Raw genomic sequence first — 25349 nt, forward strand, 5'->3', positions numbered from 1 at the left:
AACACTGATATCACGGGACAGCAGGACAGCCAGATAGTGCACAAGACTGCTGAAGTCATCAGCCCACGATCTGGCATCTCCAAAATGGCAGCTGCCACATCTGACCACATGGTGGCCATGGCCACCTTGCCAACATGATTGGACAGGCATGTTCACTAGATGTTGCCTCTATGGCAACAGTACCCTCACCAGATCATAAATGTAGCAGGTTGAGAACAGACACTGGGAATAGTTAACCCAAATGCTGTCACCAAAAGGAAACAGGTATTTTCCCTGCTACTGATAAATCTAGTGGGAGTAATTAAGATTAGACATTTCAAGAGGCGATTCTTATGCGAAGTGCAAGATGGTTAAGAGTGTCAAATTGTGCAGGTCTCACATTTAAATCTTAGACTCTTTGGAATATGGAGGATACAAGCCTACTACAAACTCAGCTCTGCCCAATACATTTGGCTCAGGAATAGAATCCATGCTTTGTATACAAAAGCCTGATCTTGGGTAGCAAGAGGGGGAAGATTCTTGCCTCAGACCTTGAAAAAGCACTACCAGTTGAGTAGACAGTAGCGGCCTAAATAAACCAATGGTCAACATAAAGGAAGCTTTGTACCAGGGTAGCAGTGATTCTGCTGGACCGGCTTGGAGGTGGATGAAGCAGACCAACTGAGCCCCTTCACAACTCTTTAATGTTGCTGTATGTAGATGAAAGCTGGAATTCTTTTTTGCTCAGGGCAGTTATTCAAAAATCATGAATTGCCAAATCAGGAGTCTCAACGTGGAAGAAAGAATGGGTGCTTTATGATGAACAAAAATACAGGCATATTTTAACTAATTGGAAATTTCTGACATTTGTACACTCAAGTTCTTTCTCCCAATATTTCATCAGCTTATCTGTCATCCCAAAATACTGAAGCACTCTTCAAAAACAGAGGGAGGGAAGCTTTCCAGTTGCTCGCTGCAGCGACACAAACAGATGAGTGGGGTTAGTTTGCTAGTCTGTTAGACCATGAGCAGAGCAAGCACATTGTTTTGAGTGTGTGTTTGGTAGCCTGCTATTGAAAACCTTCCCTGCCATCTCCAATGAGACAGCTCCACGCAAGGGCCTCGGAATACTGAAGCCTCGTGTTTCTCTTTCCTAAGGGATTCACAGGAGACTGCAAGCGGTATAGTAAAAAAAACCTGACAATTGGAGCGATTATTTCAAAGCCAGATTCTTGGAACGTTTGTTCTGATTAGCGGTAATATGGATGACTGGAAGTCAGCCGTTCCTTTCATTCTCCTCTTACATGCCTGCTGTTTGGCTGGGTTTAGGGAATTGCTGGACGCCCAGGCCTATAACAGCTGAATGCTAAATTTGCAACAGAAATGACAAGGCGAGGCATCCTTTCAAGCCTTAAAAATGATGGCAAAGATATGAGATCCACCCACTTGACACGTGATTTCCCCAGAAAACTTTGTTGTGTGTCCAATTCTCCTCTGCTGCTGCCACCCTCCACCTTTCCTCCCCAGGCTTGCCTTGCCACTCAGCGCTGCTGAGAGAGAAGATAAACAGGAACGCAATACCAACCGTGAACCGCCGGTTCTGTCGTCGCTGTGGTGTCTACACACGGGAACAGAGGTTTGGAGGAAGGGAAGAAACAGGAGGAACAGCATGCAAAAAAAGGGAAATGGAAAAAAATGGAACAGATAATATATGAGCAAGCTTTCAAAGAACATTGCGTGACAAGCAATAATAAAAATGAAAGGCAAAAAGCATTTGAAGTGAGTTGCACTGTTTTAAAGAGACATGCCTTGAGCTTGAAAGCTGTGAGCCTGCAGGGAGTGGCGACAAGGGCCCTGGGCTGCTTTTGGTGCCGGAGACTGGCCAAGAGTTAGGGAGACATGCAAAGTGAGGAGAAACACCCGCTCCACTGGGAACACAGAAGGGCTCCAGACTAGGCAAGCAGAGGCAAGTCCTGAGGCCGCTTTCCTACATTCAAACATTGCCTTTGCAAAACTCAACCCTTCTCTCGGAACTTGACCACCAGTGTGGTCAAAGCACTGCCTTCTTTCCCTTGGCTCCTTCCCTTCATGTACAGGGCACCTGTGGAAGTGTGTCACACTGTGCATCCACTCGTGTCCAGGAAATATCAATGACAGGAAGGCCCCCTAAGAAACTGATGCACGCAGGGTTGTCGCAAACCCCATTCATGCAGGAAAACAAGCCCTGGATGAGAAGGCAGTCCTTCCTCTTTAAAGAAGGGAGGGGGCATGCTTGGTTTATAAAACAGGACAACAACTCACACAGACCCCCATCTTTGCAGAACCTCTCTGCAAAGATCACCAACGCCACTCAGAGAGCTTTGTGGGGAAGATAATAAGGACATTTAGGAGTGATTCTCAGGTTTCCTTTTTCTGGGAATGTGGCCACAGAAATGGAACTTCAGTTCTCTGGAACTGGTCTTCATTCTGCCTGAACTCATGTAACAAGAATGCAGGACACAAACAGGGCAATCTCAGCAGTCGCCCAACTAAATGCGCTGGTAAAATCATTCTAACCTCAGTGCTAGGAACAGGGATGGAGGTGGAGCGTAAAGGAACACCCCCAAATGGGATGTCCTTTGGCAGGCCTGTGCCCTGAAGCCTCACTGCAACTAGGTCTTCTCCACCTTTCTAAGTCTGGAACTTGTCTGAGGTGCCCATGGAAAGCAGCCCCAGGTGTCCACAGTTCTCTTATACAGCACAGTAATAGGCTGAAACTTGCACCTAGTTCTACTGATAGCCGAGCCATGTGCCCCCAAGATTTGGCAAAGAAACCAGCATACACGTTCTCCTCTTCTGAGAACGTGGCCAGAACACTGGGGCATAGGCTTCACTGCAGAACATGGACATCAGGTGTCCCATTTCAGTATCCAAAGGATGAAGTAGGTATTTTCCTGCACACAGGCAAGATGGGTGGTATGTTAGAAAGAGTGGGCAGCTGGAAGGCACTGCAAAGAGCAGAAAGTTTTGCAGGGTAGCACACAGGGCCGTTGACCTCAAAGTCTAGTTCAGGATCCCCTCCCCCTCTGGTTCCGCCCAGGCAATGTTTAAATGGACAAAAGCATAGCTTTAAGCAAGGCTCCATCACAGACAAGTTCAGCTCACCAGCTACCCCAGAATGTAAAGCTCTGTTAATGCAGAAGACACATTCATGGAATGTTTCTCCACAGCTGACATGCTGCCCTCATGATCCTGAGAGGATCAAACTTTCCACTTTACAGAACTTTTTTCCTTTGCAATTAAGGAGAGGTTACACTTAACTTTCCAGAGCAAAGGGCAAGACAAAAACACATTCCATACAACCCACAAGGGATTAAAAAAAACACAGATTGGCACACTTTAAAATAACAAAAAACTGCACAATTGAAAGACATTTCACCAAGATTTGTATGACAGTCATAATTCACCTATTGTCCCTCTTGTCCATTCCAACACAGACAGAATGTGTCCATCACAATCCATCTGATGCAGTTCAAGAACACCATGATCTTGTACTCATGTTGGGAGCTGGGCTGATCTCTCACCAAAGCTTCCCATGAGCTCGAAAATTAAGGCCTGCACCCTGCGCATGCTAGCAGCACAAGCCCACAAGAATGACGTTTATGCAACAGGGTGAGAACGGGGGAAGACTCAGTCAGACTGAGCTGTGTGTTAACTCCTAAAATTTCAGGGCATCTCCAAAAGAATCCACTGACTGGTTTTCCTGGCTGTGCTGCTGAGGGAAGTCACGAGAGCTTCCGGTTTAAATAAAACTGTGCTGCAATCGGAACGCCTGTCTGCGTGCTGGAAAGAGATCATTAGTCAAAGAAGGGTTCTGGGCACAGTGCAGCTCGCTTTTCCCATCCAGGGACAGAGATCAGCAGGTAAACAAACAAAAATGGAAACACAAACTTCTCAAGCAGTTAAAAGGCGAACAAATATCCAAAAGTTAAACAACACCATGTTGGCTGCAGCTGGAATGGCAAAAAGGTATGATTAGCAGATGGACTTGGATGGTCACGGCAGGAAACAAAGCAGTTAATGGTTAAAAATGTGCTCCTGCCTGAAGTCCAACTGGGTCCAGCGGCCATCTTCCAAATGACCGGGTTCTGCAGGTGGTGGCTGGAGGGCTTTTGGCAAATGGTCTTAAGGCACTTTAGTCATGCCCTGGAACAAACAGCTTCGTTTGCAAAGACAGAAGGCAACACGCAAGAGAGAAGACAACACCCGCACACACCAGCACCACTCCCATCTCTTTGGCAAGATTAACAAATGTCTCTCTTGTGAAACTTAAGCAAAAACTTCTGGCAGGCCGCTTTTGGTCAACATTACACCATCTGTCCCATATGGCTAAACCCAGGTAGGAGATAGCCTGCACTGCTGAGGAAATCGGCTGGGCCAACCCGTTATTGATTGGGCTGCACAGTTCGAAGATCAGGTGTGCAACTTGAGAGTACTGCAGGACCTGGCCTTGCTCCAAGCAGTGCAGGTCTTGGCCACAATCGGGGTCCTTTTGTGCTAGCCTTGCCAATTTCTGTCTCAGGCAGACCTTACTGTAGTGGCTCAGACCTTCATTACTATGTGGGCAAATTCTGTAACGTGGGACTGCCTGTGAAAATCTTTGGAAACTTCAACTGATGAAGAATGTGCACACCCAGGGATGTTCGATGTCTGACTGTGTCAGCACATCCTACCACTACTGACACAGCGGCACTGCTGCCAATTTACTCCCAGGCACAATTTAAGGGCTGGTACCCAAGCATCGTTTAGGCACAACATGAGGGTCTTGGGGGGGCATAGTGTTCACAATCCCTTTGGAAAGAGGTTATGTGCTCTATTAATTTTGCACAATAAACATGGATATTTGCAGATACTCCTGTTCTTTTGAATTGTCTGCAGGCCAGCAGAAATTGATTCCTTGTGCTCTTATTTTAGCCATAAGACTCGTACTGAAGCACTGGAGAGATAAGTGCCTCCCAATACTCTTCAATGAACTGAAGACCATCTAACTTTATCAACATATGAAGAAGGCAACTACATATGAACACTTTTGTGATACAGGAAGATTATCCTTTATCCAGGAGTCCAAAATCCAGACCCTTTGTCCAAGCCTTTTTAAAAAAAAAATTCTGTAGCGTGAACACTAGAAAGTCTTGTGTGCATTCCCACGTACAGGGCAGGTATAGGCTGTAAGTTCTAGCTCTGTGGTGTGTAGCTGTACAGACATTGTTGAAAAACGCCCAAGCGGCCAGCAGACAAATGGGTAACAGTGAAAAGAGCAAGGGGGAGCGTTTCTCAATATATTTATGCAGTTATTCCAAAATTCAAACAAATCTGAAATCGAGGTACTTTCATGTCCCAAACAGCCCGGATAAGGAATACTCAACCTATCCTTGGAAGCCTCTCAGAAATTTATGCAAAGGTTGCTTATTTACATCTTTTCTGTTGATTGTTTATTGATAAGTTTTACCATTTGTATGTATTTTATGCACATTATATATGTATTTTTTCTGGTTTTTTGGGGGGGAGGGGGTGTCATTTTCTTATTTTCTATTCACAAATAAAGGAAATGGGGGGAAAGTCAATGTCCTGGTTCTTACCTGCAAAGCCCTAAGTGGCTTAAGATTTAACTTTTCTCAGACCACCTCCCCACCACATTAATCAGCACCTCCCATTATATCCTTCCTGAGAGCGTCATGTGCTGAAATTTGGTTGGTGACTACTCACAAGAGATCCTTCCCAGTGGCTGAAAACCCACCTTTTCCAGTGGGCACTGGTACCATTATGAAGCATATTGATAGCTCTCATCCTCCCATTTTGCTGACTTTTGATTTTTGTCTGATTGATTGATTTTCAATCAATTTTAATTGCCTCGGTTGTATGGTTTGTATGCAAGCTGCCCTAAATCTGCAAAAAAGGGTGCAGGATAAAAAAAAAATCTGTTAAATAGGTTCACACTGATCAACTAAAAATAGCGAACAGTGACCTGGTATGTGTCCAGTTTAGTTAGCAGTGCTAATCTAAACATATTGGAAGGGGGGAGATGCTTGCTTTTGGGTTCTCTCCCCCACAATTCAGGATCTATTTGTACCCCAAACTAGGAAATGTTTTGGAGTGCCATCTACATGCAACAAACAGAATAATAAAACAGGATTTTTTCAGTGTCAGCGTACATTGAGGCCATAATCCTATGCACACTGACTTGGAAGGAAGCACCATTGAAAAAAATGGAACTTCTGAGTATACATTCATAGGACTGGACTGGAAGACTCAAGATTTTGGAAGGAGCTGTAATTCAGTGGCAGAGACATTTTGCTTGCAGAGGCCCTGAGTTCAGCCCCTGACAGCACTACCAGGCAAAGGGAAAGATCTCCCCCACCCTGGTCAGTCTGAAACTCCGGAGAATGACTGCCAGCCATTATAGAGAATACTGAGCTAAATGGGTCAAGGGTGCCATTGCAAGGCCACTTAATCTGTTCACTCAACAGATTTCTTTTGAAATGATAGCCTGATCCTTAAGGCACAAAACATCTTCAGCTCACCAGGCTGCACAACAAAGATGCAATCACCAAAGAGGGAAAATGCTGGCGGCGTCCACAGTCCACGTGGACTGAAACGTCCACATTTCAGACAGTCGTGTAACCAAGTAGCAAAAAGAACCAACAAAACCCCTAACCCTTCCTTCCTGCCGCTTCCAAGACAGCTGGACGTTATCCGCCTGACTCAGTGGTATCCAGACTCCTTCGTGGCATGTTCTAATCCATTCAGATGGCTTGTCTCCAAATTAAAATTGTTCATTGAGTGTGACAGACTGGGGGGGTTTAAAACTAATCCATAAAATTAGTCCTCAGCTTCTAACAGAATGGGCTTCATAAGTGAAAATGAAAATCCAAGATGAAATTTATTTAAAAAAAAAAAAATCCAAGAAGTTGGTGAACTTGAAGTCCTGGCAGCTATTTCCAGCAAGCACACAAGAACCAGGAAGCTAATTGCAGTGGCTTTCAAAAGTTATTTTCCCCCAGTATAACAGCTTGTTTATGTACTGACATTACCTACCTGAGACAGCAGGACGCCATCCAAAAATGTTGTTGGCTGTAAGCTTGAGTTTCCACAAGAAAAAGAAATCTGGTCCCCTGGCGTGAGCCTTCTCGCACAGAGCACTCCTAGGAACTTAAGAGCTGCCATGTTGGGTTTGGCACCTCGCCCAGCACTCTGTGGCTGCCCAAGTGCCCCAGGATGCGTACAAGCCGCACATCACGGAGACAGGCTTCCTTTCAAATCTACATCCCACTTTAAAAAGCCCAGTATATTCAGGATCTTCCCTCTACTTCCCTGATGATGTCCGCTCCAACCTGTGTTATGTTTCAATTAAACTCCACAATGGCGCGATTTACAGGGCACGGAGAACACTGCAGAAATCCTCAGAAATCCAAGACATCAGAAGCAGTGAGTCTTCTTAGCTTCAGATCCACCCAGGAAGGAGGGTGGTGATGGAATTCTCACTTTGTGGCACCGCAAGAGCACATTTTGTCAAAAAGCACTTTGAAGGGTTGTGGGAAGCTTTCTGCCGAGTGGACGGCTGGCACTGCACCCAGGAGACAGCTTCATTTGCAGACCAGATGTTTCGCAAAAATAATCAGCATCCGTTTAGCCATTTTGTGTAGCATGGAAAATTATTTCTGAAGCATGGCGTGGCAGATTGGACTGAGATTTAATGCTTCATTCCACACCGTGCGGGGCCTGGGCCACTCATTCAGTCAGCTAGCCCAGCAATTCTTAACATTCCTGCACAAGGCAACTAAAGCACCTTTAGAACTGCTGCTGTAGGCCAGCATTTAATCTCAGGTTGCACAATCCACCCAGAACAGCTCTGATGCAAGCCCTCTCCAAATGAATGGGGATGGTGCCCACGCCTGACAGCAGTGCTTGCCTGCTAAGCCAAAAAGCAGAGTCACTAAGCAGGGCCTCTCTCCGCTGTCAGGTTCAGCATACTCAATATATCTGCACTCATACATGGCAATGGTGGCAACGGCAGAGTAGCCAGTCCAAGATGACTGAGGGGTTCAATATGGGGGATGCCACAAACTAGGTGGAGCTGAGATGGACTGGGGTAACCACCCATTGAAAGGGGACCGCCCTTTTACATTTGCAGGAACTTTCAGAGGTACCAGAACCTGAAGGAGGGTGTGCATCCTGCAAGCTCCTAAGGTAGCAAGAACCCCCCGGATAACAAAATGGAAGCTAACCCGTTCCTCCATCAATTCCAAACTTGACAATTTTGCTTCAGGTAAACCAACAAAAATGGTTTATTTACTCCCTGCAAACAAGAAAAGATGCTGAAGGTGGTAATTGATTAGATGCGGCAGTGGAAACTTTGCTTAGTTATTTCTTCTCAGGTGTGCGGGGCTCTCTCCTCCTCCTCCCCCATTCCCTTTCTAAATGTGGTCACACAGTGGCGGAAAATGTCAGGAGATCACAACATCAACTCTAAATTAACTTGACATTTTCTCAGGGACACAAGGAAGGATAGAAAGCCAGGGCGATGTGATAAATAATTTGCAGGAACTGACGGCTACGCAAGCCGGTTTGTGTATTTCGGCTGCCAACCCAGCAACTGACGAGGGGAATGTGCAAGGGCCCCATTTAAAAGCCCAGAGAGAAAGAAGCTCGCATAGCACCAGGAGGCTCCAAGAGTTCCGATGGTAACCAGCCATTTCTGAAACTCAAAATGGGGGAAGAGGCCAGGTGTTTAAGCCCCGTTAATATCGTTATTGAAAATGCATCCACACTCTCTTGCATTTACCCTCACCTCACAATAAAGCAAGCCTGAATCAACATGGCTACTGCCTGTTGAAAAGCGGCACACAAATGTTCCTCACCATCACCACCTCTGAAGCAAGAACCCATCAGTGCTTGCGTGACTCCTTGCTCATATACTGTGGTAACTCGAAGAGAACCTGAAAACATGGAAACAGCTCGCTTCCCAGGCAATGTGACCAGGTCTTCCTTCCCGCTAAATGCGCATGAGACTCAAAGTGGAAGACGGCTATCTCATGTTTAAGATGCTTATCAGCTAGCCTGGTGCTCATTTATTTACAGGACACTCAGGGCCCAATCCTATCCAATTTTCTAGGACCGGTGCAGACGTGTCAATGGGGAGTGCACAACAACCTGTGGTGGTGAGGCAGTCATAGAGGCCTCCTCGGGGTTGCATCCGCACTGGAAAGTTGGACAGGATTGGGTCCTCAGTTATCCTGCATCAGATGCACAATACTGACTCTTTCATACAAATAAGTGCTTATCGTCATTGATGCCACTAGCTATTCACAGACCTCTCTTCCTCAAGAATAGGTCCAATCCCTTTTTAAAGGCTAAGCCAGTGACCATTCACCACTTCTTTTTGCAGAAAATTCTGTAAGGTATGCACTACTTCCCTTGTCTATCCTGAATATATGGCCCACTATCATCATTGGATCTCTGAAGTTAACAAACTGCAAGGAAACTATTTTATGATCCACTTGCTGCTTTGACATCATCACATCTTGTACTGAAATCCTGAATTAAAAATTAGCCACAATGCTTTTACAGGGGGAAAAAATCCCACTGGAAGAAGCCAGCATGTTCAGACTGCTGTGTTAGTGAGTTTTGGAAGACTCAGAAGGTTTCTTTTGATTGCACTGGTGTCCCTGCTGAAGACATAATGGAATCTCCAATCTAGGCGTGACCCAACATGTCAGCTCCAACACTAGGGACAGATGCAGAGGACGTTCTTCATTTCATTATCACAGAAACCAGGATCCCGCTGCAGGGAAGCTGCAAGTCTATGTCTGCGCTTGCAACACGCACAAGTAATTATAGATGCAGTTAGGTGGAAGGAAACAGGTCCACCAAGGGGCAAAGATAAATCAAGGCACATGGGTCTTAAAAAAAAATCTGTGCTGGGCCCCACAGAAGGAGGTTTATTTTTTAACAAATATTACGAACTTCCTAATTATCTCTCAGGAAACAACAGCTGCCCAAATGGAGGATTTCAAGGGAAGGCTCCAGGGGCAATTTAAATTATGCAGCCTGCTCTGCCATATCATACTGTACATCTTAATGAATAAAGCCACAAGGACATTTTGAAGTGATATAAAAGCGTGTGTGTGTGTGTGTAGACAGTATGCCAGTGATAAAGCTAGAATGTGAAAGGGCAACTGGAACATCAGATCAGATGATGGATAGGCTTCCACAGCCAACCCAAAATGTGATGCCTTGGGAATAATCTCAATAAGGGTGACAGGCAGGCAAATATGATATTTATTTTAATAAAAAAACACCTCACCCTTGCCATGATAAAGTGCTGTGGGGGGAGGGGGGAAGAGAATCTGTGTTTCTTAATGGCTGGGCTTCAGAAATGAGACTGGAGATGGAATTAAGAGTCAGGTCTGAATAGCATTTGGGGGTGGCAAGTGGAGGGCATCAGATGAGGAACAGGCAAAGGACCGCAGGGGTGCTGTGAGACTGCCCCCCAATCACATCACTACCTGCTCATCTTAATGGGACTACCTGGCTGTCCAGCCTCAGAGTCCACCATTGCTAAATGGAAATTTGAATTTGGGTCTCCTGCCTAGAACTCCAGCCACCGACTGTATGAGCCTCTTGGCAAAAGCACTTTGGCAAAAGGCAACGCAGGAAGGGAAAGAACAGAAATTATCTGTTGCCCCTTTGAGGCTTTTAGAGAAGCATTTTTTTTCCTGTGACTGCCGCATAAATGTTGGTAATTATGTTAATTTCATTTGGAGAATAGTTTTCAGTTACACAAACCTTTCGCTCGGAAGGAAGAAAATACATTCCTGGAGCTTTATATTGGCATTTAATCATTGGTGTTTGGCTCTCGAAGCTTTTAAGGCTAATGGGTGGCTCTAAGATACTACGGGAAGCAGCGAAAGAACGGAAACACATTTTCTGTATCCATTTGACAGGTCATAATATACAAGGCAAATTTAAGCCGGCAGCCCACTTTTCTGGGGAAAGAGACGTTTCCTCCTCTAACCTTTAATCTGTTTGGAGAGAGGAGCCAAAGTTAAATTCCAGGCGTGCAGATATCAAGCCTCCAGGATAAGATAAATACATAGGCAGCTTGTCTGCTAAGACACAGCAACTCGGTGAGATCCCATCCATCAAAAAAGGGGATTTGACAAAGTTGTTCTAGTAGCAATCTCAGCTTAACTACGCCTCGGTGCTGAACCGTTTGTTACCAAAAGGGCGTTTTGGAAGCTGTAGGAAGCTACAAAACAGGAGGATGGAACGCCCAGGCTGCAGACTGAGGGCCTGGAACGACCCTCAAAGGGTTTTGCAGCTGACATAAAGCAAGAGGAGAAAATAAAGTGAGAGGAGCAAAGTGGATACCGCTGTGCACTGGCAAAGGTTTCCCTGACGCAGTGCATGCCATTCCACCAGGCAGCCTCCGCAAAGCACCTCTCTGCACCCACATTCCTTGCTGCATCCAACTGCTTCTGCCCAGAATCCGGGTGCAAAGCCTTGTGGGGTATTGGAAACTGGAAGCGGTTGGATGCGGCAAAGAATGGAGGCTCATGGAGGCACTTTACGGAAGCTCCTCCATGGAATGGTAAGCAGGGGGGGGCTTTGGAAGGGCACAGGGTCTGGTCCACAGGCTGGAGTCTGGAGAGCCCCAACTTAGGGCAAGGCAGATGTGCCAAATTTAACAAGGCCAGCAGTTACCTGTGACCCAGAAGCCCAAGAGGGACAAAGGAGGACCGCCAAATTTGGAGGGGCACATTAGATTACTCCGTCGCTTACCTGAGCTGCTGGTTCTTGGCATGTGTAGTGGACAGACTGACTACCCAAAGTGGCTCACAACAAAACCAGAAGCTGCAATCAACAAGGCAAGTCAAGCAATGCAAACATTAAACCCAGGGCAGCAGAAGATCAATTCCAAGACTGAATCACAGCAGTGACACAAATGCTACTTGAAAATGCCTGTGCAGGAATGTCACCAGGACAGGACACCTGCGCAGAGGCCCGGGAGGGCTTACTTTGGACAGAGTGCCAGCCCAAAAAGAGCCCTTTCCCCAGGCACCCCCCACCTCAAGACACAGGCTGGCTCATCGAGGCCACCTCAGGAGGAGGTGGGTCTCACGAGGAATGACATGCACACCGTGCATTCATAAATCTGAAGTGTTCAAGCAGCCCTCTGTCTCCTGGTGCGTTTCAGCTGTATGTTAAGACACACACCCCATGACAGCCATCAAGGGTGAGGCTGTGGGTTATGTGCACACATGGAAGACCCCAATTTCATCCAAGGTGGTTATGGTGCAAGGGAACAGTTCCGCTCCTGATTGTGCTCACAGTCAACGGTCAGAGTGACATGGAAGGAGGGAGGAGGAGACCACCTGCTGCAACAAGGAAGCTTATTTCCTGCAACAGAATTAAGCTGTGCATCGACTCAGGGGGAACGAGATGGTTAAACTCCCAGAGTGTTCTTTCTAAAAAGAAACAAAACAGAGGCACCCAGAGGGAAACGCTGTGAAATTAAAATCCACAGACTCAGCATGGAGGACGCACACGGCAGCCGCCGCCTCGTCATGTTCAAGTCTGACAGCATCGACTGAAGCAAAGAGAGGGGTGAGGAAGAAGAGGAGTGAGTCTGTTGTGGGAAAGGAAGAGGTTCTGCACCCAGTCTGTGGAAACAAAGCATTCTGGAGTCCTGGTGCCTCAGTGGGAGAGACAAGACCATGCTCAAACCCCAGTGATCTGCATCTCCAAGCATGGCACAAGGGTTGCACCTGGAAAGAGCAAACAGGGAGCCCGTGCGCAACAAGTGGGAGGGCAGGATGAGAACTGTCCATGACTGGTCTTCACCACCATCACCTCACCCTGCCCACCCTAGGCCTGCTGCTGCTCACCTTCATGGACACAGCAAGCCCCCATGGCAGGAAGCCAGGCAGTGGCTGGAGAGGAGATCCTGCTCTAGGTGGGATCTGGAGCTGGCTAACGGCACTGCAGCTTTGCTCACCTTCACACAACTCGTCTTTTGTCATGAAATAAGAAACCTCACCACAGGAATTCATGCTCAGAAATCCATTTCACAAGGCTGGTGCATCACACTGAGTTCTGCAGCTGCTGACACTCTCCCACTGGCCCTCGAGCCTCTAACCTCCTGTTTCCACCCCACTGGAACCTTTATCTGCTCCTTGCAGAAGATTATGGGAATCCAGATTCAGCAACCCTAATTTCTAAGGAGGGCAGGTGTAGCCTTGGTCCCAGGGACGCCGGCCCCAAAGCAGAAGACACAAAGGACAAGCAACTACCTGTCCTTTGGGGAGGGCTAAAGTGCAGTTTAAGTAAACTACTTTGGTGCTCCGAGAATGGATGGGGGGCAGGTCTAAAAATGCTCACCTTTCTTAAGACTTTGGAAGGAGAAAAATGCAACAAAGTAAAGCAAGACAAACAGCAGAAAGTGGTAATTAAGGCACATCGGAAGGAAAGTTGTATGTTAAATATAAAACAGTTCTGTGAATCAGAGAGTGCCAAGCGGGTCCCCCCCAAGAGAGGGGAGGAAAGAGGCACAGCAGTGGCTGGGAAGGTAGGCTGTGATCATCCTTTCAAGAACAGGGGGCACAGTTACAGGGTCACAGCGTGCTCATGGGGGGAGCAGTAGGGTCTCACCTTCCATATCAGGCTCAGTCCGCCACTTCTTCTTGGCGAGAGCAAAAGCTGCAACAAAAGTGTTCAGGGGATGGCAATGACAATGGAGGATGAATCTGGAGAGAAGTCTGGTTACCAGTGAGAGGACAGAGAAAGCTATGGATGAAAGGAGTCACGTGTGGCACCAACAAGCATGGACTGGCCTTTGGCTCTGAATGGAGCACAGAACACGGGGCAGAGATTTAATGTTCAGAGGGGACACCACAAGGGAGCCACTTCTCTGGAATGGAACTGACTGGCAGACTCGTGGCTGCAGGACACTGAGGTAGACAGTAGGAAATGGAAACCAGCTCAATTGTCTCGTACAAGGAAAAATGCCAGCATTAGACTACCAAAACCCAAGTGCAAAAGAAAGATCACCACTTTACTGAAGCCATTTAGTTACTGACTCCCCAGGCTGGAGGAACTAAGGGGATTTCAGACTTTGGCAAGCAACAAGGCCCTTTTGCTAGAGGAGCCTGCTTTCCACTTCCAGCAGCATTCCTGTCCCTTACAAGTCACCCCCCTCAGCTAAAAGTAAAACAAAATAAACTCAGCAATAAGTGACAACCAACGGGGGACACAGCTCCCCTCCCCTCTGTCTCCCCCACCTCCTCCCGTCAGCCTCGCATAAGGCGGCAACACACCCGGAGGCCTTTCCCAACGGTCTAATGACGGTACCGTACCTGCGATGATGGTAGGGGTGGTGGTGGTGGTGGTGGTTGTTGTGGGAGGAGGGAGAGTTGTGGGGGGATCTAGATAAAATATAAAAAAAGGAAAACAGAAAAAAGCAAATTAAAAAAAGGAGCAGAGTAAAAACTGGTCAACAAATTAAAAGAAGCAGCAACACAAAGGATGGCAGTTGCCTCCACCCCCCCTCCACCCACTGGCACTAAAGCTGCCTTGGAGTACTGGGGAGGGTGAAGGATGGTGCTGGAACCCCCTCCCAGAGTGTACCACAAAGGCAGGCACGTGCAGTCAAGCACCTGCGCTTTCAGTGGACTGGGGCCCAGAATTGAACTCCCCCCCCCCTCAGGACACAGGACAAAGAACACAGGGCAGAGCAGAAAGCAAACAAAATTAGTCATAGATGCAAGAGAGTGAGATGGGATGGAAGATGCTCCTAGAACCAAAGCAACACCCCCCCCCCCCGATCAAACCACCAGGCTCTGTGTGTCCTACAGCAAAGGAGGTGCCACGTTCACATCCGTGCGCAGCACACAAAGACAACAATGACACTTTGTCTTTTTTGGTCTACGTTTTCTATCTGAAAAATTAGGGGCCGAGAGCAGAAGGGGGGTGGAGGGGAAAAAGAGAGAGACCCTGCTGAGCTTAACAGGCTAAATATCAACAACAGATGAATATGGCGCTCTCTCCCCCTGCCTTTCTCCAGAGCAGTTTAACGCCATTATTCTCTCTCCATCAACACATCCCAGCAGGATGTAAAAGTACTTCTAGGCCAGTAATAAATACAAAAGGGAACGAGAATGTCACGACTAAATATCAAGTTGGATGCATGGAAGACTTCAGTGAGATTCCCTTTAAAATAAAGTCAGCGTCTTTGCAACGCATAAATATTAATGAACTGCCAGGGAGCATGTCTCTCCCCCCACGTTCAATATATCACATCCCCCAACAAACCAAACAGATGAGGAAGGGGATTTCTCTTTCCGCCACTCCCTTTTAAAATAAATAAAGGAGCACCACATATAGGAGGTGCTTGACCTGCAAAAGCCAAACCATCTTGAAGGGCATCAAATATTTATACCGAACAGACAGCGTCATGACTTCAGAAAAGCCACTGGGGCTGAAAGGAAGAAAGGGGGGAAGAGATATGGGGGAAGGGGGGAATGTGCACCCCCCACCCCACGTACCAGTCCCAATGATCAAACCGAATGTGTTAAGTAGAGCACCAGACTTTGAACTCAGGAACGGATCCGCAATAACGGGAGCATGAAACGGTTCGGAGGCTTTTGATTTTAAATTTTATCATCTCAAGCATGTCAAACTCCTCATCACTGACACATCTGCTCCCCTTTTATCTCTGAGCGAGCTCTCCGATTTTCTAATTAATACATCCAAACTTTAATTATGTGCTTCACCTTTATTGTGTTTGGCACAACTTCCCCGGGAGATAGGAAGCATCACCTGGGCGCAGCATCATGGGGGGGAGGGGTGGCTGTTGATAAGGGGGCGCGGAGAGGTTTGGGTAGCCGTCTGTGGAAGAGGCAACACCAGAATCTGAGCCTACACTGGAGCTCCAGTGCTGGCTCAACTGGTGAAAACAAGGATTTGACATCCTGACAGGGAGGGGGAAGGAGGAGGGGGGGCTCTAACAGAAGAGCATACAGACCAGCCATTTTCAAACAGCATGCTGCAGCGCATTTGTGAGCTGGGGGAGCTTGGGGGATACTCATTGATTAGCAGGGCCACTGGAAGATGTGAGCTCCTGCTAGCAGTGCAGTGTTTGTCTTATCAGTTGTCAGAGGACTGATGCTGTGCTTGGGCCATTGCAGTGCCTTGTCAGTGAGCTGGGAGATGAAGAAAGGTTGAAAATGGCTGGTGTAGACAACGCTTGTAGCTGCAGCATCCAGCAAGGCCGTCTGCTCTCCTCCTTCTAAGGTCTACTTGAGTCCAGCATTCAACCCTCCAAGCAAGGGCTAATCAGACATTTTTCATGTGTCTCTTCTGTCTTCGCTGGAAGGGCCTGGCTGTAGTCAGCAACAACCCTGCTTTTCAGAAGGTTGTCTGTGCAACTTGCACATGGCACCCAGCTGCACGAGAAGGATCCACCTGAGCAAGGATGTTACTTCTGCGCCTTCTTCTTTCACAGATTCAGCACTTCTTAGGGCTTCCAACATGCATTAACCTGCTCCCCATGAAACTTCCACAGGGCTCTCTTTCTCATATCGCACTGATTGGATAACTATGGCCTTTGCTGAATGTGGGGATTTGGCCACTTGCAGACCAAGGAAGGAGCAGGCACATGACACTCCGTTGTGTCTAAAAAGAACTTGTATCCTTCAGATGGAATTTCTGCAAGCTGGAGAACCTTGACATAGTCTCACTTCTGTTTAATCTCCCTGCTTCTTACAAGCCTGGCACTTACAGTTTGCAAAGAACCCTTCACCCGCATTATGAAAGGTCTATGTTTCTGGAGTGTCAGAGCCATGCACACAAACACACAACGTGGGCATATGAGAAAGCCACAACAAGGGCCTTTGCACCACCTATCTCCAGGTGGAGATGGTGAGCTGCATGTCTCACACACCGAGCCCTGAGCCAGTGCAGAGTCGCCTGGAGTTGGCAGCAACTGCAGCCACAAACTCACATTTGAGGATGGAGCTCAGACTGCAGAGTGAGACTATGCGCTACTACAGCATAACAATGTCTTAGTCCTTTCTTTTGTCAACCACCCTGAGAACTTTTTGTTTAAAGGCAGTTGACAACTACCACTAACCTGTGATGCTGCATTGGGTCAAAGACACAAATGAGGTTGCCACGTCACACCTAGTTGTAGTACAGGGCTAGGTTTTGCAGAGGGGCATACTAGTGGTGGTGGGGTGAGAAGGGAGGTGTGAAAGATGTGGCTGAGGGTCACTTACCCATTTGGCATTCTGGAGTCATCATATCTACTACAGAACCCACGACAGCAATTACTCTCCTAAGCATCTGCAGTGACATTTCAGAGACTAGGACTGCAACCTCTAACATTTCCTTAAATGGGATTTTCCCAAATGGAGCGATTCAGGAACAACCTGTTCTGGAGATAGGGGTTCTTGTTTCTTGTTGTCTGGATTCCTTGGTCCTCTCTGTCTGACACCTCGTCTACCAACTGGCAAGTCATCCCTGCCTTCCTGAGGTTCAAGGCAGCTTCAGCGAAATGCCTCCTTTTTCTTTGTGCAGGCTAAAACAATTGACGTTTATGCCACCGTGCTTGAAGACATGGTCAACGCTCAAGAAGAGAGTTAAAGGTGGGCACATCACAGCAATTTAAGAAATAACTGCAGTATGTTTCAGAGATTCTTTTGGCCATCAAAAAATGGCAGATAAGGCTTATTCCTCTAATTTATGCAGCAAGTTGCAAATATTTGGATGCACCTCTGTTGCTGCTTGCTAAAAAGGATGGTTCAGAAGGGAACACTGCTCTATTTCTCTAGTTGGTCCTGGAGCCCAAATGGGGAAGGGCCTAAAGAGGCTCTGGAGTCTCCTGGGCTGTGAAATGAAACCAGGTGATCCTAGCATGTTCATGCCCCTCCCTTCCAGCCAGACTCTCTGCCCCTCACTGTGCCCGACAATAGCTTTTGCTCACCAAGCAAGCCCTCAATGACAGCACCAGCAGAAGCCACCTACTTGATGCGGAAAGAAGAGAGACTCTGAATCAGGAGAGGAAAAGAAGGGGAGAGAAGTAAACAGGCTTCATTTCTGATCATCTGTCCACTGACAGAGGTGGTTGCCCGAAGCAAAGTTCTCTGACCCCCCCCCCCGCTGCTTCCAGTCACCTCCCTCAAGATCTCAGTGCACCACTCTAAGCACGTACCGTATACATAGAGATTGTAGTCGAAAAATGACCGCCCCAGTTCGTTTGACGCCTCACAGCGGTACGTGCCATTGTCACTTTTGTTTAGGTTGTTAATGTGAAGGTTTGAACCCGACACTATAACGTGTTGAGGCATCTCGTCGTCTACTCTTAACCACGTCACATCTGCAGGCCTGTGGAGGAGAAGGGGGGAGGTTACCAACGGTAAGTCAAGCTGAACCACTTTCAACCATTATCCCCATTCCTGCAACCAACGGTTCCCAAGCTTACTGCCGTCATAGCAACCCCGCAGTCTCTTCTTCCTAGCTCAGCCAGGTGCCGCCATCTTAGATCTCATGAAATTTTGCAAGATTTGAAATGGCAGTGCCCAAATCTTGTGAGATTTCATGAGATCTAAGGTGGTGGTGACTAGGAGAACAGATTGGAAGGCCTCCTGGGAACATCCTTCAACACCCTGTGAGTGTGCCACAACTGCCCTAAGGCATCACAACTTTTGCTTTGGGAACCCCTGCCATGACCTGAGTTAATTAACAAAAGCCCAACCCTAATGGGTGGAAGGGATGAGGAAGAACCCAGATGGAGAAGCAGGGACTCCCAGTCATGCAGTAACCTAGGCGGGCACCATTACCGGCCTTATCTGAAGGTTAAAATATGTACTTTAAGCCACAATATGCAATGCTTCACACGTTAGGACCAGGCAGACCCCAGGATGGTGACACACACTTTGCTTTTCACTATCACCACAAAGTCCACTACTCTTAGCAAGATCCCTGTCTTGCACCTGCCTGCTTCTGGTCTTCACTTACTCTGGTTTTGCGTCTACTTGGCACAGGAGGTCAAGGCGGTCTCCTTCTCTGGCCGGCAGCTGCGCTGGTAAATTTTGCAGAACCTGCACTTGAGGTTTATCTGTACGTCAATATACACAACACAAAACAAAACAAGTTACTTACACAAGATGACACACAAAAAGTGATCATGTATGGAGCTTTAGACCTTCACCGAAATTCAGGTCTCAGACTGGCAGTTGCACATTCCTGCCCCTTCTAGCCACACCCCACCAGTCCATCTCTTATCCTGGCCTCTTCCCAAATTAAGTTGATTAATAAGCTCCAAAGCCCAACCTGCCGATAAGGAATCTGCATAGCAGGGGCTGCCCCCACTGTCTCTTGCCAAATGAAATTCTGTTAAATTGAAGTTTATCTCTGAACTCACTCGAGCTCAAGGAAACTCATTTGCCTTCATGCTGAGGTGAAACGGCAGATTTGTGGTGCTCAGAATTGATACGTTTTATCATGTATCATATTTTATGGGCTGACAATCCTTTGTGCCAAGGCATATTAATATGCTGGGCTCCAATGGGTGTGTTTGTGCTAGGAAGGCATGGGAGGAAGAAATCCCAGACCACTGCCTTGATTTGAACATGGCAAGACTGAGGATTTCAGAGTTCATCGGCACCAGCCAAACATCCTAAGGGATGAAAGAGTTTTACACTTGGGGAGAGATCTCTGGAAAGTCCCAGCAGGAATAAGGCTGAAGTCCACACTCAAGAAGTCCAGGGCATTCATCCACTGCATGTGTTCGGCTTAACCAACAATCTAATCTACACGCTAATCAGCTTAAAACAGCAAGTTGTGTTCAATGCATCCATTCGAATTCATTTCCATGTCCCTTAACTGACATATTAAAATACGCAACAATCATCAACAGATGCTCAATTTGGGGGGGCGGGCGGGAGAGGGTACAGAAACTGGTATTATTTCTGAACCTAGGACATAAACAAGATGAGGAAGACAAAATGTGCATTCATTTTATCAACACACAGTCATCTGAGTTGCTTCATACCTGAGAGGGGAAGGAACACACTTGGGGTTATTTACAGAGTGCTATCAGGACACACATTATCCATGTCATTAAGGGCTGTAGTGAGAGATGGACAGATCTGACCCATGGGGCAACAATCCCCGGGGTGTTCTTCTGAGCAAGCCCCCTGGAAAAAAGTGCGTGTGTAGGACAAGTGTTTGGTGGACTGTACTCCAAGCTAAATTCATGAGTTAGGGACTGCTACTTGGATTGTTTTGTCATCAGAGTATCCAACAATGTACAAAAAGGGAAAACACAAATCAATGCTTTCAGGCAGCAGTCAACAGCACAACCTGGAGCTATTTTGTCATGAAAAATATGGCTTTTCACTAGTAGATCAAGAGTTCTTTCACAAGTTTGTTAAGCAAATCTCAAAACAAAGTGGTGCACACAAGCTTGAACAGCAACATACAACTTGAAAAACAAAAGGTTATTCAAACTGTTTATTTTTTAAAGGAACTCTCACACATCTTCTGGGTATGCCACACAAACCAACACTTGTAGGCAAAGAGGATGTCCGCTCTTCTGCCATCACTGGGAGATAACAGCAGGTATCGGTTTGCGAGGGCTTGACCACGTAAAACTTTACACAATCTTTGTGTCAGAATCATGGATGAATTATGTTCATCCATGATTCTCCTCCCTGTACTTTCACAGCCTCCTAACCTATTTTTGAATTTCATGAGCATAAGAAAATCAGCCCTTCTCCCCCCCCCCCCACCCCTGACAGGAGTGTCATCCAAAAATCTCATTGCTGTTACTCACAATTGCAAACCACATTTACAAGGAAAAGGGAAGGGACAAGAAAACTGTGACTAAAAGCGAGACACTATATGAAACACAAGCACGCAGGCAAGTCTTACCCACTGGGCTTACAGCCTAATGTAGACAAACAAAAATGGAACAAACACACACACAGACACACACCACAAGCCCCCCCTCTCCAAAATACAAAACTGGAGGTGGCCAAATACAGTTAGGAAGGAACAAGTCTTGAGTTATTTATTAAAAAGAAGGGAATTAGACAAATAACGATGCAGCTATTTACCAGCAGATAAGGAGCAAAAAGAGAGAAAGCCCAAAGAGATGAAATGGAGGGAGAGAGATGGGGGTTTAATGAGCAACAGGAACCCAGAAGAACAAAGGCCAAGGAGAATAAGAAACCAGAGATGAAAGGAGCTTGAGACTGAATGCATCTGAAAGCAGGTGATGGATTCTTGAAATGAATGCAAAAATGGAGAAAAAAGATGGCCAGTAGAAAAGGCACAGAATCCTGCATGTAAATCATAATTTGTGGAAGCGCACAGCTGGCGGATCTTATGGTTGAGGAAACCCCAGATTGAGCCTTAAAGCGGGAAGAGGTCTGGCTGCACTAGTGGCCCCATCGCTCACTTGGGGGACCAGCAGCACTGTACAAGCCGGGGCAAGCCATGGCAGGGATGCCAGAGCAGGCTTTTTAGACCAGCTGCTACAGGTAAAAATAAGCTTTGGCTCCATTCTGTTTCCATTCACTCCCAGAGACAGGGCTGGAGAGAAGAGAAATAAGGATTTAGAAACTTGATCTTGATGTTGCAAATCTATTGAGGGGAAGAAGAAACAAAATTGAAAGTTAGTTGCCAGTTCCACGTCCTCGTTATTCCATCGCACAGTTTTCCTATTTTCTCACACCCAAACAGGAATCACAGACAAAGAGTAAAGCCTGCATTGGCTCCACACTGAGTAAGATTTTCATGTCCTTGCCTTTTATTGGACGTGTCCTGCACTCCTCTTGTTCCAGCAACCTGTCAGGACCTGCAAACCTCACGGCCTCTGCCACCAATTAGACACAACGTTGTGGTCTGCTGTCAAAGGGGCAGCAAAGATGGCTATCAAAGGAGGAGGCCTACAGCAAACAAGCCCTCACCACTGCATACCCCCAAAAGTCCACCAAACTGGCTGTGTTTGTTTTAATGCTTCCAGAACAGAAAGCTTGGCTTTTTAGTCCCAGTGGAGCACTGAGGCCTCTGGGCAGGGGCTAGGGGTGTAATTATTTCCCATTTCAAACCATTTAACTGCACACGTGCTGTGACTGGAAGTTAAGCTCACAGGCCTCGGCTCTGCTGTACGGCAGCAACGTTTGCAGCAAACATTCCTCGGAGAAAGCCTTATTAATGAGCTCGCAAACGAGCACCCAACTGGGAAATGTCACAAACAAGAGCGGCTAATGCTCCAGAAAATCAAATAACTGAACACTCGGCTGATTGTGGTGCCTTTCATATTTACAATGATAGCAATAATAATAGAAAACCCCTTTAAATCACATATTCTGAAAGGGTCAACACCTCGCTGAACAAAACAACTCATTTATTTATGTTCAGAAATCTCCAGATGATAAATTATATTGATGTTAATCACTTCACTGCATACTATTGCAATTAATATTTGCACTCGCTGGAAGACGCGCAGATTATTAAAAGCAGGAGGTGCCCACATACGGCTGGGGCGCCCTCTCCCTTTGCTAAACATAATTGGGCACAGGGAATTCTCTGGGTATAAACAAGAAATGGAGGCTGCAGCCGTTTCCCTGGGTATATATTTTTATAAACGTGCATGTAGACATTACAGATATCTGCGTTTTGTTAATTACGACTTAACTCCGCACAGCGTCTCATGTGGTTTGAAGACCCAGCTCTGCTGGCTTCTCCCCAGCACTGCATCAGAACTGCAGAGCAGGGAAGTACTACAAGGAGGAAAAGGATCCGTTTTTTAACAAAAACATTCAGGGCTTGGAATCCCTGCCCCCTGCTTTTCGTTCAGCAAAAAACCCTTAATGATGTCTTAATGTATTTTGATGCTCCATTTGCCTTTTAAAATTATACTCTCTCTCTCTCTCTCTCTCTCTCTCACACACACACACACACACACACACACACACACACACACACACACACCCAACAAAGCTACAAATCAACAGTGAGCAGGCTACTGCTGGAGGCATTTTGCCACCACCCCCCCACCTGCTGCTAAGCCCAATTCCAGACTGGCCACTGACCAGCACTCAGGTATAAAAGGCCACAGCTTCAGGGGCTGATATCCAGAGGCTTTGGTTTTGCTTCTGAAAGTATCAAATGAGGTGCTCCATTTGATGTGACAAGGTGCTCACTGCCAGCAATGTCATCTTGCAGTTCATCTGCTGGGGGGGGGGTACATTAAAAAAACAAAAACTGCCTTAAAAACTGTGGGCAGAGTCCCAGCCTGACAAGGGCCTCAGAAAAGAGGTACAGACCATGCAGAAAAAACAGGTGGACACAGAAAGGTATATTAATGATGATTTACTGTAGAAAACAAAGGAGTGGTTTCACTTTCCAAGCATAGCCACATAAGATACGGATACCATAAACTTAGGACTGGGCAGCAACCCTTTGGATTGCACCCCCTGAACAGAGCCCTCTTTACCTCACCGGCATCAGTCCAAAGGACTGAGCCCCAAATTGAGCTGCTCTCCTCTTTTATAGTCTGCCTGTGGAAGCTTCCAGCAGGATTTTCTTATATGGGCAGGACTTCTTGGGTCACCTCAACCTGGTCAGTCTTCACTCAGGTAAGAGGCAAGCAGGAGTGGCAGTCAGAAAAAGTGGGAAACTGTTTAACTCTTTCCTGCCTGCCTACTCCCCTTGCGCATGTCAAACATTCCAGTAACGTAAAAGTATCACTTGTAAACAATCCCTTAACATTTTGTTGCCACTTCTGCCTTCATTTTCCCATGTGATAAGTATATTTTGATAATCCTGAGGCAACTTCAAGATAAGGCCTTTTTTTATACAACAAAATATTCATAAAGCCAATTTTCTGCAGATTCTCTTGTTACCGGAAGAGAACAAGGTGCCACCCAAGAATCGGTGAAAGGTGCTGACATTTAGGAATGCCAGGAGGAAGAGGAGGTGGACAAGTTTGGAAGCACCAAGAACGACAAGCAAAACTAGGGAGAACAGGCAGAGTCTGTCATCGCAAAGAGGTTCTCTGTTACTAGCCGCACTGAAATAGATGGGGAAAGAGGGGAGCTGTGCTGACAGGCTCCCAGGTCATTTCAAAGGGCTCGTGTGGGAAAGAGGCAACTGTGATGCATTTCTATCCTGCTACTCCTGTCATTTGAAGGATTCCACAACAAAGATAAGAGTTCTTCATACACCAGCGGTGTACCTGCCCTGTGCAAGTAACCTGGGTGCCAACTGGAGGGAAGAACCAGCACGTGTACTCCAGTCGCTTCCTCAGTCCGGAAGCTACTGGAGCACACACATAGTTTCAGCATCAGCTGGGGCTATTTCACCCCAGCTGCCACTGAGGGTGCATATGGGACTGGAGTACTTGCTGCCTGGGCACTCACAGTGCCAGCTGAGGCAATTTTGCCCCAGCCACTGTGAGTGCCCTTGATCTCCAAACCGCTTCCTGGCTCAGGAAGCAGCTGGAGAACCTGAAAAGTGTTTTCATGTGACATTATGATGTCACATGACATCATGAAGATGCTGCCCCAGGAGTCACAGGTCCTGGGTACACCTCTGTCATGCACTTTTCAAGCACAAAGTGCATGCATAAGTTTTAAGAGCTTCCCCAATTAAAGAAGGACTGAAAGGAAGCCAGGATGGTGTAGTGGCTCTGGTGTTAGACTTAGACCTGAAGATCCAGGTTCAAATCCTGGCTCAGCCATGAAGCTTCCTGGGTGACCTTGGGCCAGTCACTCTCAGGATAAAAGTGTGAAAAATAAAATAAAAATAAAAGAACTGCAGGTTCCTTTGCTTGATTCAGAACTTCCCTTATGCTGTGCAGTGGATTGCAGAACTGTTAAGGGTGAAAGCAGCGTCTCCCCACAGCCACTCACAAAAGACCAACCGTTACTGGTCACGTGCACTGAGGCTGACAGGTCACAACCAGTAGTAGCACTCTTCCCAGCGGCGCACCCTCCATATCTAGAACGGAGAGATACTAGATGTTCTGTGAAAGCTCTGATAGTGCCCCTGACAGACTTTGGAAGCTCTCCACATGCCTCTCCACCATGTGCCCAGTCCAGCATGGATGACTTCAGCTGTGTCGGTTCATCCATGCTCCTATTCAGCCCAGTCCAAGCACGAAGCCACACAGCAAACAAGTTCTTCAAGTGTGCATCACAAGCCTGATACCCTTTTCCCTTAAAAACTCCAAATCCATCATTTCATTGGAGCCGCAGGACCAAAAGGTAAATTCAAACAAAATGTTCACAGACCCTTTCCCTAAATAGGCAAACTTGTCAGTT

The 25349-nt window shown here is 46.9% G+C and overlaps 1 protein-coding gene across 1 annotated transcript in view; it reads right to left on the reverse strand.

Annotated features, from left to right (window-relative positions):
- CADM1 (cell adhesion molecule 1) overlaps positions 1-25349 on the reverse strand; it is a 246255-nt gene that overhangs the window by 22856 nt on the left and 198050 nt on the right. Inside the window, exons 6-10 of the mRNA XM_066639174.1 lie at positions 19033-19132; positions 18227-18399; positions 14373-14441; positions 13669-13716; positions 1565-1597 (exon numbers count right to left, since the gene is read on the reverse strand). Coding sequence (XP_066495271.1) covers positions 1565-1597; positions 13669-13716; positions 14373-14441; positions 18227-18399; positions 19033-19132 — 423 coding nt within the window. The remainder of the gene's footprint in view (positions 1-1564; positions 1598-13668; positions 13717-14372; positions 14442-18226; positions 18400-19032; positions 19133-25349) is intronic.

This window comes from Tiliqua scincoides, chromosome 11 (genome assembly GCF_035046505.1).
Source record: "Tiliqua scincoides isolate rTilSci1 chromosome 11, rTilSci1.hap2, whole genome shotgun sequence".
Classification (NCBI taxonomy): domain Eukaryota; kingdom Metazoa; phylum Chordata; class Lepidosauria; order Squamata; family Scincidae; genus Tiliqua; species Tiliqua scincoides.